This window comes from Sinocyclocheilus grahami, unplaced genomic scaffold (genome assembly GCF_001515645.1).
Source record: "Sinocyclocheilus grahami isolate Dianchi unplaced genomic scaffold, SAMN03320097.WGS_v1.1 scaffold203.1, whole genome shotgun sequence".
Classification (NCBI taxonomy): Eukaryota; Metazoa; Chordata; class Actinopteri; order Cypriniformes; family Cyprinidae; genus Sinocyclocheilus; species Sinocyclocheilus grahami.
Window position 1 is genome coordinate 856,915 of NW_015505382.1, and position 16,315 is coordinate 873,229.

General features: G+C 34.0%; 1 protein-coding gene across 1 annotated transcript; it reads left to right on the plus strand.

Annotated features, from left to right (window-relative positions):
• The first annotated feature begins 2,959 nt into the window (after positions 1 to 2,959).
• On the plus strand, positions 2,960 to 15,890 carry LOC107595482 (glutamic acid-rich protein-like). Its single transcript, XM_016285894.1, has 5 exons — positions 2,960 to 3,488; positions 6,801 to 7,086; positions 12,924 to 13,021; positions 13,108 to 13,165; positions 13,496 to 15,890. The coding sequence occupies exons 1-5, from the start codon at positions 3,262 to 3,264 to the stop codon at positions 15,197 to 15,199; spliced, it is 2,373 nt and encodes a 790-aa protein (XP_016141380.1). The 5' UTR covers positions 2,960 to 3,261; the 3' UTR covers positions 15,200 to 15,890.
• The last annotated feature ends 425 nt before the right edge of the window (positions 15,891 to 16,315 follow it).

Sequence of the window (16,315 nt, forward strand, 5' to 3'; positions counted from 1 at the left end):
AAGAAGGCATTAAAACAAACCGATATAGATATAAACATATCACTTAGTAAAGCAGAAATGAAAGGAATAATCAGAGGGGCTATGATTAGGAAATGGCAAAAGATGTGGGATAGGGAGGTAAAGGGTCGGCATCTATACAACATTCAAAAACAAGTTGGAAATGGAAGGAAAAACTTTGGAAGTAGGAAGGAGGACACAATAATATCTAGACTCCGTATTGGTCACACAGCTCTTAATCAATCATTATTTATTATTGGTAAACATGAATAATTGTGGTATACCAGAGACTGTGGAACATATCCTATTACATTGTGAAGCATATGAAAGAGAAAGAATGCGATTAATAGAAGAATTAAGTTTGTTGAATATTGAAAGAATAACAATAAAGACAATACTAGAGTATGCTCCAGTACAGTATAACGTCTATAATGCAATTATTAATTATTTGAAAGCAATAGGTTTAATAAATAGAATTTGAAGATCACATAATGAAGTATATCAAATAACTGTATCCTTGTGTAATACTCCTTTGGTCAAACTAAAGGTTATTTGATTGATTTTTTTTTTTATTTTCTACATGCTGTCACCAATATACGGCATGCTCCACACTCCAGTCCAGTAGGTAAACACTTTTTAGTAAAAACTAAAAAGAAGAAGAAGATGAAACGTGATCGTCTTGAAACAGTTGAACATATTTTAATCAAATGTAAGGGATATGACAATGAAAGAGTACAACTTACAGAAGCACTTCATATAGAAATAAATCAGATCTCACTTCAGAAATTGTTAAATAAAGATGTGACTATAGAAATGTTTCACATATTATTTAAGTATCTCAAAGATACAGAGTTAATAAACAGGATTTAAAGAATCAATACAAATTAATTATTTTTATTTTTATATATTTATATATTTTTAGTTTTCCTTTAACGTCATTGCTCCACACTCCATCCTAGTAGGTGGCGGTAAGTGCACCTAAAGCTGGTTTGCCAACCACCATAAAACGTCAAAGAAGAAGAAGAAGAAGAAGAAGAAGATGGATGACATGCGCATGCGCGCTACCAATCACCAGCTGACGTATTTCCTGGGCGAGTGTGCGGAACTGAATGGCGCCCGCTAAATGAAAACAGAACCGTGCATATGGTTAACACGTGGATATGTTTGGCATAGAGACAACGTTTTCTGATTTTTTATTGAATTTCTTTTTTGGCCAGTACTTTTGTGTTCGTGCTTAATCTGTAGCAGAAATAGCCGGTGTTTCATAAGTCAGTGATTTCCCACATCGTGCAAGTCTCCCGTGGTAGGAATACATGATAATTCACCAGCTCAGTGGATTAAAGAAGTATGGCTCTCAGCAGCGGAGACGACACAACCCAGCTTGCGTCGCCGAGCTCGCGGAAGAATGCACCGGTTGTGGCGCACGTTGGAGATCTGATCGACATTGATCCGCACTCGGAGCTCATCTTCGAAACTCCCCCGCCTGATGTTGTCGACACGATCAATGAGTGTTTTGAGCAGTTCAGATCAAAATTATAGTCAGGAAATTAAAATATTTACAGATGGAGCCAAAGATCCTGTTTCAGGAAATACAGCAGTTTCTATATGCATTCCTCATTTTAAGATTAAAATTGCAAAAAGGACAAGTAATCATTTATCAGTTTATTCAGCAGAAATGATAGCCATTCTGATAGCTCTTAATTGGGTCGAGGAAATACAGCCATTAAGAACAGTTATTTGCTCAGACTCTTATTCTGTCTTAATAAGTTTATTAAGTGGCAAGTCTACATCTAGACAAGACATATTATATGATATCCTACAAAGCATGTTCAAAATTCACCAATATAGATTAAGTATTTCATTTTTATGGGTACCGGCACATGTTGGGATAGAGGGAAATGAGGAAGCTGATCAAATGGCCAAGAAGGCATTAAAACAAACCGATATAGATATAAATATATCACTTAGTAAAGCAGAAATGAAAGGAATAATCAGAGGGGCTATGATTAGGAAATGGCAAAAGATGTGGGATAGGGAGGTAAAGGGTCGGCATCTATACAACATTCAAAAACAAGTTGGAAATGGAAGGAAAAACTTTGGAAGTAGGAAGGAGGACACAATAATATCTAGACTCCGTATTGGTCACACAGCTCTTAATCAATCATTATTTATTATTGGTAAACATGAATAATTGTGGTATACCAGAGACTGTGGAACATATCCTATTACATTGTGAAGCATATGAAAGAGAAAGAATGCGATTAATAGAAGAATTAAGTTTGTTGAATATTGAAAGAATAACAATAAAGACAATACTAGAGTATGCTCCAGCACAGTATAACGTCTATAATGCAATTATTAATTATTTGAAAGCAATAGGTTTAATAAATAGAATTTGAAGATCACATAATGAAGTATATCAAATAACTGTATCCTTGTGTAATACTCCTTTGGTCAAACTAAAGGTTATTTGATTGATTTATTTTTTATTTTCTACATGCTGTCACCAATATACGGCATGCTCCACACTCCAGTCCAGTAGGTAAACACTTTTTAGTAAAAACTAAAAAGAAGAAGAAGATGAAACGTGATCGTCTTGAAACAGTTGAACATATTTTAATCAAATGTAAGGGATATGACAATGAAAGAGTACAACTTACAGAAGCACTTCATATAGAAATAAATCAGATCTCACTTCAGAAATTGTTAAATAAAGATGTGACTATAGAAATGTTTCACATATTATTTAAGTATCTCAAAGATACAGAGTTAATAAACAGGATTTAAAGAATCAATACAAATTAATTTTTTTTATTTTTATATATTTATATATTTTTAGTTTTCCTTTAACGTCATTGCTCCACACTCCATCCTAGTAGGTGGCGGTAAGTGCACCTAAAGCTGGTTTGCCAACCACCATAAAACGTCAAAGAAGAAGAAGAAGAAGAAGAAGAAGATGGATGACATGCGCATGCGCGCTACCAATCACCAGCTGACGTATTTCCTGGGCGAGTGTGCGGAACTGAATGGCGCCCGCTAAATGAAAACAGAACCGTGCATATGGTTAACACGTGGATATGTTTGGCATAGAGACAACGTTTTCTGATTTTTTATTGAATTTTTTTTTTGGCCAGTACTTTTGTGTTCGTGCTTAATCTGTAGCAGAAATAGTCGGTGTTTCATAAGTCAGTGATTTCCCACATCGTGCAAGTCTCCCGTGGTAGGAATACATGATAATTCACCAGCTCAGTGGATTAAAGAAGTATGGCTCTCAGCAGCGGAGACGACACAACCCAGCTTGCGTCGCCGAGCTCGCGGAAGAATGCACCGGTTGTGGCGCACGTTGGAGATCTGATCGACATTGATCCGCACTCGGAGCTCATCTTCGAAACTCCCCCGCCTGATGTTGTCGACACGATCAATGAGTGTTTTGAGCAGTTCACCAGCACCGTGGAGAAAAGAAGTGATGTCCACCAACCTTCTTCGGACAGGTAAACAAGACTTGTATTGGAAACTAGACGTGCGGTTGTGTTGCTTCTATTAATCTTTAAATATTTTGCCTCGTATACCTCGGTGAGAGGCTAAACATACACTGGAATCAATTTAACCTAAGTCAGGTGTTTTCAACCTTTTAGGACATGCCCCCCCAAGTTTGTCTAATTTCCCCCCCACCATTACTGTATTCACACCGAATTACTTTATTAACATCAACATAACGCAAATATCCATTAAAGCTATTAAAGCAGTGAATGATTTTTCTTTTGCTCTTTTTGATGAACATTTATATAAGAAATGCACGGATCCGTTATAGTGATGTACATCTGATATTTTCTTTACTGTTTACGTTCACTTAAAACAACCGACTGTGCTTACAAGGATACTTGTGAAGACAGCCATTGGTATTGACCTGCTGTCTGAGAAGGCTCTTCAGGTGGATAGAAACGCTCTATCACAGTGCGTGAGTATAGGCCTGTCACGATGACCACTTTTTGTTGTGCGATATATTGCCCCAGAAATAATTGCGATAAGCGATATTATTGTCATTTTAAACACCATTTTATGCCACTGAATATATAATCATAATGTAACGGAATAATAATGCAAGAAGGCCTACACACTTCCAAATGACAACAAACTTTTAATTTTTAAGAATATTTAGAGCATGGAAATTTAAGTATCAAAGTATTAGATACCTGAATAAATAGTAAATAAACATTTTCTAACAAAACGTGCAAAGCAACAAGTAGAAAAAAAAAGAAAAATGCACAAAGAACTAGTATGGAGATTTTTCCCTGACCTTCTTTTCTCTGTAAATTAAGGGTGCACACTATTGCTTAAAAACACAATCACAACTTAGCAGTCAGATGACTGTATGAACAAAGGCACAGATCTCTAAACAAGGCCATATCTGCAGATGAAACTTTTTTTGTAGAAGCATTTTTTTTTTTATTTGAACTAGCATCTAATGACTACACCACATTATGTACAAGAAGCTGCAAAAGACACAGGCGCAAGTGGAATGTACAAAATATAGTGACATAAATTTTTAAGTAAATATAATGGGCGATATATTGCGTCACAAAAAAATTATTGAGGTCATGTACATATATTGCGCGATAAGTCGATATATTGATTATTGCGACAGGCCTACGTGGGTACCGCATTGAGATGTCTTGGGCTTAAATGGCTTAAAATTACTTTAGTGTTTAAACTGACCAGACTTAAAACACGTGAGAATGAAAAACTTTCTTGAGGAAGCAGCACTGGCCTGATCGTTAAGATAGTTTTGGGGGGCTAAGGTGACAGATAGGGGCCTGAAACCCACCTAAAAAGGGTTTAGAAACACCTCTGGTATAGTGTACGTAATTATACTGAAATATAAATATATAACCAGTTTACCTGATTTAATGTGATGGCTAAGCCTGTTTCTAAGATAACATGCCAGTCCGTGGTTGGATTTCCGACACGGCTAACTGTAAATCATCTTACACTGTCAATAAGCGTGACTGATACTCGAGCCAACTCTGCTCAAACTGTCGAGTAGCAGTGGGAGTCAGATTGCCCCCTATTGAATGGCTAAATATTTGCTGACTCATATTCATAAATCCTCAAGGGAATGTCTCTGAATTAACTGATGCTCGCGCCCCCCAGCACCTGTTTTTGGTATTCTTCATATTCTGTGTGGTGGTCAGTTCACACTGATATAAAAAAATCTTAAATTGATTTTTACATTTTATGGGCATTTTTACCTTTTATAAAGCCATTTTTTTCTAAAAGTGTCCATTATCTTTTGACTCATATTCTTACATTTAATCAGTGAATTATGAAATCAGTATCAACAAAATTCATCTTTGCAATGCAGAGGAAACACAGAAGCTGCATCTAAAGTGGCATTTAGATGTATACACACTGTTTAATGCAGGACATGAATGCATTTAACCTGCAATTACAAATGCATGAATAATGTTTTGATATATTAAACATAAAACGTTGACTACTGTTATTTAAAATTATTTAAATAATAAAAAGAAGCTTTAAATGTGAAATCAAAGCACTAGCAGGTGGCAGCAAGTCACTGTTAAGATTGAACCGAATCATTTAAACGGTTGATTCATTCAGGAACAAAACACCGTCATTTTGCTCAGATACTCAAAACAGTGCTGTGGCTATGTTTGGAATGATTTTTTGTTGTCAAGATGCCGCATAAACAGGAAATATGGTGTCTAAAACGTAAGTCTCTTCTTGTTTATTGAACTGATGTATAAAAATCTTTGGAGAAAAAACAGCACTCTTCGTTTGAAATTTATTAACTATATGAAGTGGTATAAATACATACATTTTCTGTCCCCATGTCTTGAATTTGTGATCATTCTGAATGTATTTTAATAGACTGACTGAATCATTCATGCAATGAAAGAATGCAATCTAAATGCGCACTCGCACTAACTTTAGTCTCTAGATTTCATGTAATGTATGCGTGCACTGTTTTTAATAGTTTTTGTAAAATACTCGAAAATGTGAAATCGCACATCGTTAAAACAACAATTACGATATTATCACAGACGATATATATCGCACACTCCTGATGTATTTATTACATTTTCAAGGTTCAAGCTGCCTCTTCAAGTTGAACAGCTGCATATGAGCACCATTTATAGCACAACTTCAAGCTAAGCTCCCAGTGTGTACACTACATTCTCCGACCTCACCAATTTTTATTTTTAAACGATTCACAAAAGATGAATCCTTTTCTGTCCATTTGAGATTTTGGTGTGGAGGTAAAGGTTAGGATTATGATGCAGTCAGATTATGATCTGATGCCGTCAGAAACCAGATTGAAAATGATCCAAGTATACATTAGTTTGACATTTTAAAATGCTGGATTGTTTCTCATGTGCTGCAATATGAAGTATTTTTTGTTGTTTTAATAGAAACATTAACATAATTTGGAATTATTGTAATATTTGGAATTTCAATGGTTTAGCTTTTGAGAGAAGCTCCTTAAGGTTATACCAGTTTTCATAATCAGAGAAATAAATTAAAATAAACCTTGCAGTTGAGTTGACATTTTCTTAATTTGCTCATATGAGTGCAACAATTCTAATGAAATGTAAAAAGAAATTTCCCGATTAATAATTGTGATTAGAATTTTTGAGCCGAATAATTAGTTTAATCTTTGTGAAGCCCTATACCATAAAATCATCTAATAATGTTTTGAGATGAAGTTTCTAATTTTACTGAAGTCTTTCACTTGAACATGTTTTCTCATGCACTGCATCACATCTCTGCATTCTCCTGTACAGTGACTCTGGTGAAAGCCTGTTTATAACACAGTCTAAGACTAAAGCAGTCCGAACTGAAAGACGACTTGGATCATCTAAGAGACCAGAGTCCGTCTCTGATGATTCTGGTAATGGGAGAGAGAATGAAGACACTGAAAATGAGAGGGGAAGTGGAGGTCAGCGTGCGGAGTGCCCAAAGAGAAGAAAAAGTTCCATCTATATTTCTACTCGAAAAACTACCTTTCCATTTCTGTCGAAATCACTCAGACGACAGCACCTGTCCTCAAAGAAGCACCAGATTCTAGAGGTGGGGTTTATTTATGTGTAATTATTTGTGTATACATGTCTTATGTCGTTTTATAATTATTAGCATGTAGGTTTCTTGAAGAATCTTGGAGACCATTACAGGGCCTTTTTAGCACTCCGACAGGTATTTTCTGCGCATATTGTTTTGATAGAGGGAAAGATGCATTCCTAGTTTCAACATGACCTATTCTTCAGACATTCTGCTTTAAATACAATAAGTATCCGCTGTATACAAAGTGACCAACATTTGGTTTTCAACCACTGAAAATAGGTTAATTCAACAATCTGAAAATGTAGCCTCATTGAGATCCTCATATCTCTGAGACTGAACGATGTAGGGCCTTGAAAATGAAGATTCCAAAAGAAAAGTTTATTAAGAACTAGAATCTAAAATCATATTGCAATATCTTTAATACTTCTTGAGTTATAGGCGCGCAAACTTTGGAAAAATAATATTTAAGACACTCAGAAAGGTATGTTCAATGCAGTTGTTTTGACAGAAGTAAACGAGATGCATCTCTAGTTTCAACATTATTTGTTCTTCAGACATTCCTCTTTCAAAGAAAAGAAGTATCATATTTTTGCAAATTGACCCACATTTGGTTTTTGACCACTGAAAATGTGTACATTTTAACAATTTACTCCTGAAGCCATATTGAAATTCCAATATCTCTGGAACCGAACCATATAGGACCTTAAAAATACGAGAAGATACCAAAAGGAAAGTTTAAGACCCAATATCTAAAGGGGCATTAAGATATCTTTAATACTTCTTGAGTTACAAGCATGCAAACCTTGGAGAAAAAACTTGAAAAGTGCTGTTTGCCCATTTTTGCAAAATAGTGGATTACTCTGTAAATATTCATCCATGACATTTAATATTTTGGCTTTCATCACTATACATGTATGTCTTTCTTCAGAAAAAATTTGAGCTGCGGAATGACCCACTAACAATCCCCAGGTAAAAATAATGTGTACTTGAATGCTCTGAAAAATACTTAAATGCAAGCAAGTACATTTGTAGTACATTCTTATTTTTTGAGCTAAATAAAATTTACACACTAGGGCTGAAACGATTCCTCGAGTAACTCGAATACAAAAAATTGGAGACCATTACAGGGCCTTTTTAGCACTCCGACAGGTATTTTCTGCGCATATTGTTTTGATAGAGGGAAAGATGCATTCCTAGTTTCAACATGACCTATTCTTCAGACATTCTGCTTTAAATACAATAAGTATCCGCTGTATACAAAGTGACCAACATTTGGTTTTCAACCACTGAAAATAGGTTAATTCAACAATCTGAAAATGTAGCCTCATTGAGATCCTCATATCTCTGAGACTGAACGATGTAGGGCCTTGAAAATGAAGATTCCAAAAGAAAAGTTTATTAAGAACTAGAATCTAAAATCATATTGCAATATCTTTAATACTTCTTGAGTTATAGGCGCGCAAACTTTGGAAAAATAATATTTAAGACACTCAGAAAGGTATGTTCAATGCAGTTGTTTTGACAGAAGTAAACGAGATGCATCTCTAGTTTCAACATTATTTGTTCTTCAGACATTCCTCTTTCAAAGAAAAGAAGTATCATATTTTTGCAAATTGACCCACATTTGGTTTTTGACCACTGAAAATGTGTACATTTTAACAATTTACTCCTGAAGCCATATTGAAATTCCAATATCTCTGGAACCGAACCATATAGGACCTTAAAAATACGAGAAGATACCAAAAGGAAAGTTTAAGACCCAATATCTAAAGGGGCATTAAGATATCTTTAATACTTCTTGAGTTACAAGCATGCAAACCTTGGAGAAAAAACTTGAAAAGTGCTGTTTGCCCATTTTTGAATGGTCACCATTGGCACATAATGCAACAAATATTGTTAAAGTCAACAGATTTGACTAACAGATCTACCAATCTCTGTGTAAAAATAACATTATGATGCTGCCATCTTTCTGAAGTCATTATTACCCCCCTGTAATTTGGCTCTGAATCTCAGGTGAAAATTGCAATTTTGACCCCCCTCTGCAAAATAGTGGATTACTCTGTAAATATTCATCCATGACATTTAATATTTTGGCTTTCATCACTATACATGTATGTCTTTCTTCAGAAAAAATTTGAGCTGGGGAATATTTAGAAATTTGGTTGATTTGACACGGAATGACCCACTAACAATCCCCAGGTAAAAATAATGTGTACTTGAATGCTCTGAAAAATACTTAAATGCAAGCAAGTACATTTGTAGTACATTCTTATTTTTTGAGCTAAATAAAAATTACACACTAGGGCTGAAACGATTCCTCGAGTAACTCGAATACAAAAAAATCATCGTTTCGAGGCTGGGAATATTTAGAAATTTGGTTGATTTGACACGGAATGACCCACTAACAATCCCCAGGTAAAAATAATGTGTACTTGAATGCTCTGAAAAATACTTAAATGCAAGCAAGTACATTTGTAGTACATTCTTATTTTTTGAGCTAAATAAAAATTACACACTAGGGCTGAAACGATTCCTCGAGTAACTCGAATACAAAAAAATCATCGTTTCGAGGCTTCGTTTAGTCCATTTACTGTAACTACACACGGAACACTGTTTCCCCACGGACCATTATTACTGACGCACAACCCGATAAACGCTGGACATATTTAAGACCATAAATCAATATGGTGGCTAGTTATGATGTCCACAAGTTAGCTGAGACTAAGCGCCATTCATGTTGATTGTCTTATTCTCTCTCTGTGACACACACACAGACACACTCCCCATACAGTTATGCATAAAAATACCACAGAAAAAAAGTGAGTCAATATCACACAAAGAGTGTCAGTTTTCAGCGCTAAAAATAAGCATGATTACAAATGTGATGCTGATTTTATGCAACGGTTCAATAAACAAGAAGTTAATATTAAGAGACTTACGTCTTAGACACTATATTGCCTGTTTTTGCTCTATTTCGCCAACAAAAATAATTCCAAACATAGCCACAGCACTGTTTTGTGTCTCTGAGCAACATGACGGTGTTTCGTTCCTGAATGAATCAACCGTTTAAATGATTCGGTTCAATCACACTGAATCACTTATAAACAGTGACCACCTACTGTCGGTTTTAATTTCACATTTAAAGTATCTTTACATTCTTTAAATAATAGTAAATATCAGTATTCAATGTTTTATGTTTAAAATAACAAAATATTATTCATGCGTTTGTAACTGCAGGTTGAATGCAGTCATGTCCCTCTGAGCTGAATTAAATGGTGTGTAAATAGGCATACATCTAAATGCCTCTTCAGATGCAGCTTCTTTCCTCTGCGTTGCAAAGATTAATTTTGTTGATACTGATATAATTTGTTTGGTAACAGCCCAAATGTCTTATTATTCTAATTCACTGATTAAATGTAAGAATTTGACTCAAAAGATAATGGACACTTTTAGAAAAAAATGCCTTTATAAAGGTAAAAATCCATTTAAACGTATTGGAAAAGATTAATTTCTATCACTGATGTGAACTGACCAGCACACAGAATATAAAGGATATCAAAAACAAGTTTTACACAAACACACACACACACACCAGTACGTAGAGAGACATTTAAGCGGGTTTATTCTCCAAATAACTCTTAATTTCATGTTGCAGAAAAATGTGTATGGACTCTTGTTCTTGTTCCAAGTTATCTTCCTGTCCACTGATTTTTGCCTCTCACAAAAGCCACAAAGATTTCCAAGAAGACAGTAAAGGCTTATGTCATGCTTGAGCTTTAGTTAGGCTGAAACTTCAAAGTTAATTTGCACGACATAAATGCAATGTTTAGGTATTATTATTTTTATTACTATTATTTTGATTTATGCCTTAGTTTTAGGTTTATACTATTTACCTTTTTTTAAAGTAATGTGAAATTGATTTTTATATTTCTTGATTTATACCTTAGTTTTAGGTTGTAATGTTTACCTTTTTTGTAAACTTTGAAATTGATTTGTGTATTTTTATTTATTTGATTTATTTTTATTGATATATTTGGATTTGGATTTTGAATTTAATTTGGCAATTAAATGGGATTAGGTTTCATGGTTATTAATGTATGTTTATAATAATGTATCTTATTTTCTCTTGAATATTAAGTATGGTTCTTTAATAAAGAAAAATGACTTTTTATCCGAATCCTCGATTAATCGGTAGAATACTCGATTACTAAAATGTGTGCTTTGAATGATTTAAAAATTATTTTAATATTATTACACTTTTATATAGTTTATCCTAAGTTTAAATTGATTTTGTTTAAAATATATTAGTAATGTAATAGTTGGAAGAACAGTTTCTCAACTGTGCTACTTAAGTACACTTAATATAAATGCACTAACACAATTAGCTCTAACTGATTTTAAGGGTAGTCAGATAAAGTACCAGATGTGTTTTATAATTGCATTGCTTAAAAGTGTGCTGTGATCGCTTTACATACAATTTTAGTGGATTTTTATATGTTTAATATTATTACACTTTTATATAGTTTATCCTAAGTTTAAATTGATTTTGTTTAAAATATATTAGTAATGTAATAGTTAGAAGAACAGTTTCTCAACTGTGCTACTTAAGTACACTTAATATAAATGCACTAACACAATTAGCTCTAACTGATTTTAAGGGTAGTCAGATAAAGTACCAGATGTGTTTTATAATTGCATTGCTTAAAAGTGTGCTGTGATCGCTTTACATACAATTTTAGTGGATTTTTATATATACTATCACTAAGTTCTGTTTGGATTTTCATAAAAAAATACAGTATAAATGTATTACTTATAACCCTATAGGTTACTGTGCCTAGGCTACTATAAATGCACTAATAGCACATGATTGGATTACTCATTCATGTGTATCAAAATTCACAATTTAACAGTAAGTATACTTTTAGTGTAAAGTACTTGAAGTGCTGTATTTTAATCTGGAAAATGCTACTAATGACATAGTAATAGTGTACTTGATTGTACTATTTAAAGACACCATAAGCATGTAGTTAAGTATATCGTATAAAGGGAATACTAACATAATTACAATACATTTGAAATGAATTTAATCTATTAAAAATATGTGAGCAATCAATATTATACATACATTTTATATATATTCATTATATATTAAATTTTAAATAATTAATGTATTTTCTATGTATATTGAGTATACTTAAAAGTGTCTAAAAGTTGGTTTCAATTGTACTACAAGTGGTAAGTAAATACAATTATTATTATTTTTATTTTTTTTTACAGAGAAAGTATCTTAATAGCACATTTTAGTTCATATTCATGGTGTCCCAAAATAGCACAGTTGAGTACACTTAGATGTTCTTATGATTATCTTAAGAAGTACTAAAGAATAATTTTTAGTATATTAAGTACAAAATTTGTGCGTGAAAACAGAGCACTTTAAGTACATTATGGAAGTGTACTGAAATAAAGTGTATTATGGAAGTGTACTGAAATAAAGTGTATTATGGAAGTGTACTGAAATAAAGTCACTTTTTTCACCTGGGACAACAAGACAAAGGTGTTAGCTAGCACAACATTAAAAGTTACTATAGTTTAAAAACCTCTAATGTTGAGTTAACACATTTAAAAGCATAAACAACCACATTGTCACCTGTGAAAGGCTGTCCCATTTCTTCAGGAAATGAAATCTCATTTTGGCAAAGTCATTGATTTTTACTGTGACTGTTTCAAGATGCCAGACGTGTGGACAGGTCTGGAGTGGTCGAATGTGGCATCTACATCTACATTCCTATGCTATAACATGTTATTAAATTATGCATGTGTATTAAAAATGTATATTTGTTTTTTAGAACTCAGAAATGGGAGGTTTTTTAAAATGCATAAGGAAAATCGAGGAGGGTTGTGTGAACACAGGAAGAGCAATCAGTCCATCTATACTGGAGTCTGAGTAAGTTCTAATTACAAACAAACCAAACAAATATAATTTTAAACGGAATATAATAGTTTTTCATGATGAATAACCTTCAATTTCAGACTAAGTGATAACTCTGAGGGGGACGACCACAACAGTGATCATGAAGTCACAAAAGTGGTATGTTATTACTATGGACTTGCATAGTACAAAATATGCTTTAGTTTTATATTTATTTGTTGTTGTTTTTTTTTTTTAAATATTCTCTAAGAAATATAGTCACTCTAACATCTACATGCATTCGTGTTGAAGAAATTATATTAAGTAGTCGGTGTAAAATTTGAATTTTTGACAGTACAATACTAATGTATTTTAGGGGCATTAAATTATTAAAGAAATGAATACTTTCGTAATACTAAGAAATGTTTCTTGATCAGCAAATTAGCATATTAGTATTATTTCTGAAGGATCATATAATGCTCACCTAATCTATTGATTTTTTTTTTCCAGGATAAAACCATTTTTGTTCCAAGTTACTTTAAAGGAAACAAACAAAAATGGCTTCCACAATCCTTCTTGGAGATGAGGATCCAGGGTTCACTTTCAGACAACAACGAAGAACAGCTATTCAACACCAAAGGAAAAGAAAAGAAAAGAAAAACTAAATCTACCAAGAAAAGCAAGGCAAGTGCTTCTATTAAAAAACAATCAAAAAGCAAAGTCGAAGCTCCCAAAAGCAGAGCTGCAGCCAGGACATCATCAGAATCGTCTGTTGACTCTCTCTTTATGGAGCAGGAAAAACAGCATGAGACGCATGAGGTTTTAGCTTCATGTTCAGATTCTGCCCATTGCAGACATCGACTTACTAAGCAGACTGTCCAGTGTGCTGAGAACTTGGATGGAGATCATTTAGTGGTAATTGAAGAGACGCAGAGAAACTCTTTAGAGGCAGTTACAGAAGCAGCTGTTCACATGGAGCATGATGATAATGCAAGTTCTCCATCTCTGTTTACCAGTAAGGAGAAAAAGAAGAAAAAGCACAAATTAAAAGAGCAAGAGGAAGCAGAGTCTGGTGCAGACAATGTTCATTCAGTTGAGATGGATCAGTTCAGAGAGTCACAAACAACTGAGATGCCACCCAAAAGAACAAAAAAGAAGAGAAAAGACAAAGAGAGGACAAAGACGGCACACGTAGAGGACAATAGTGGTACAGACATCCTGTCAAATGAAACTTCTGAAGCTCCCGAGACCGAACAACCTGAGCATATACAGACATCAGAGGAAATCACAGGATTAAAATCAGTGAGGAAGAAGAAGAAGAATGGCAGTGAAGAATCTCAGTATGAATCTGTTGATTTTGCTCTGGATGTAAACTCAGTGTCTCAGTTTAATAATGTCACTGATAGATCAACTACTTTAAAGACTGTTGAAGAAAGACCAAGTGATGTTCTTGAACATTCAGAAGCTGAATTAAATGACACTAAACACAAAAAGAAGAGGAAACGATCCGGTTTGTCTGTTAATAACAGTTCTGAGTTCAGCTCTTCTGATGCACAAACGCAGGAAACTGTCGCAGCTGAGAGGAAGAGGAAGAAAAAAAGAAACTCTGATCACATCACAGATGTAGGTGGTGAACTGACTTTGGAAAGTTCTGATCATACAGTGCCGTTTGAAAAGTCTCCGAGCCCGATGTTGAAATCACTTGAAGCAATTACAAAGAAAACCAAGAGAAAGAAAAACAAGGAAATGAATGAAAGCATAAATCACATACCGGATGATAGTGCAGAACTAGAAACTGTACAAACAACGAGGACTGACTCAATCATACATCACAACAATGCAGACAGACAGGCCAACATTATCATCTCACTGGGAGATGATTCTGCAGATATTAGAAAGAAAAAAAAGAAGAGGAAGAAGGATACTGAAAATAATATAACGGAAATCTCCATGTCTCAGAACACTGACTCACCCAAAAGACCTGAAAAACAGAGGCAAAGGTGTCATGACAGAGCAGGTTGTGTTCAAACTGAGTGTAGTGCAAATAACTTTCTTCATTCACACAGAAAACATGATACCTATGAAGAGAATCACCTAAAGGAGGGATCTGGGGCAAGAGAATCATCTGTGTCTCAGATTGATGATGTGATGTTGCACAAAAGCAAGAAAAAGAGGAAAAGAAGGGAGGAAAGTTTATCTGTACTTGATAGCTAAGACTCTTCAGTGCACAATAGAAAAGTGTGGGCAGAAGATGATGATGGTATATTAGTTACACAGAATAATAAGGGGAGGAGGAAAATGATCAAAAGCAATAACGCAGTGGCGGATAACTTTAGAGCTCAGTTAAACCGTTGCGAAAGAAAAACCATCTTAACCTCTCAGGCATTTAAGACGAGCTATTTGCATAAAGTGTTAGTGAAAGGTTTTCTGTTCATGATAAATGGCCAAGAAAATGTGAACGCAAAGAGAGGTTTACAGATTAATATAAACAAAATGTCTAAATCTGTGATTAAATCATTGTTCAATTTATTTTTAAAGAATTGTTTTGCGAAACATGAAACCTGCAAACACCTGTACATTATTATTGTTACTTGTTTTGTAGATGTGTAGATGATCAACATTCTATTGACAATGGATTTATTTTTAATAATCAGAACATTTTCCTTCGGTTTATTAAATCATTGTACAGCCAAATTATACAATCTCTTCTAGAGCACTGTATCATTTTTATGATCAGAATCAGAGTATTTTTGTACAGAGGCAATGTGTTTGGTCAATATAATTTTGACCTATTTTATACATTTGCGTTATGGACACTTTGTTACTCTGCTTCAGAGAAATAAAATATAACTGCTTTCCCCATGTGATAAACACCTTTACTGACCTGATATTTGTCTTTTTCTTTCTCTTTATCAAGAGCTAAATCTTAACATTTTGTTTGAGTGATTATATTTTATGTGTGGATAGTTTCATGTCTTCTAATTCATTTTGCTGGATGTTGACTGACAGATCTTTTTATCTATCTATCTTTCTTTCTTTCTTTCCTTCCTTTTCTTTTCTTTCTTTAAAATGGAAATCATTGGGCACCAGAACAGTTTGGTGGCGTTCATCAGAATAACTTCTGTTTCACCAAAGAAAGTAGGCTAAGTTATACAGGTTTGGAACAACACGAGAGTAAGTATATGATGACAATTTTAATTTTGGGGTAGCTATTACTCTCATCCTTATATTAACATTTCATAAAAAAACAGCACATCTATTTTTCGAATTTGAAATAATCCACGTCTATGCATTGGTGGTGGGAATTGTTCAGTGATTTTGTTTTCTGCA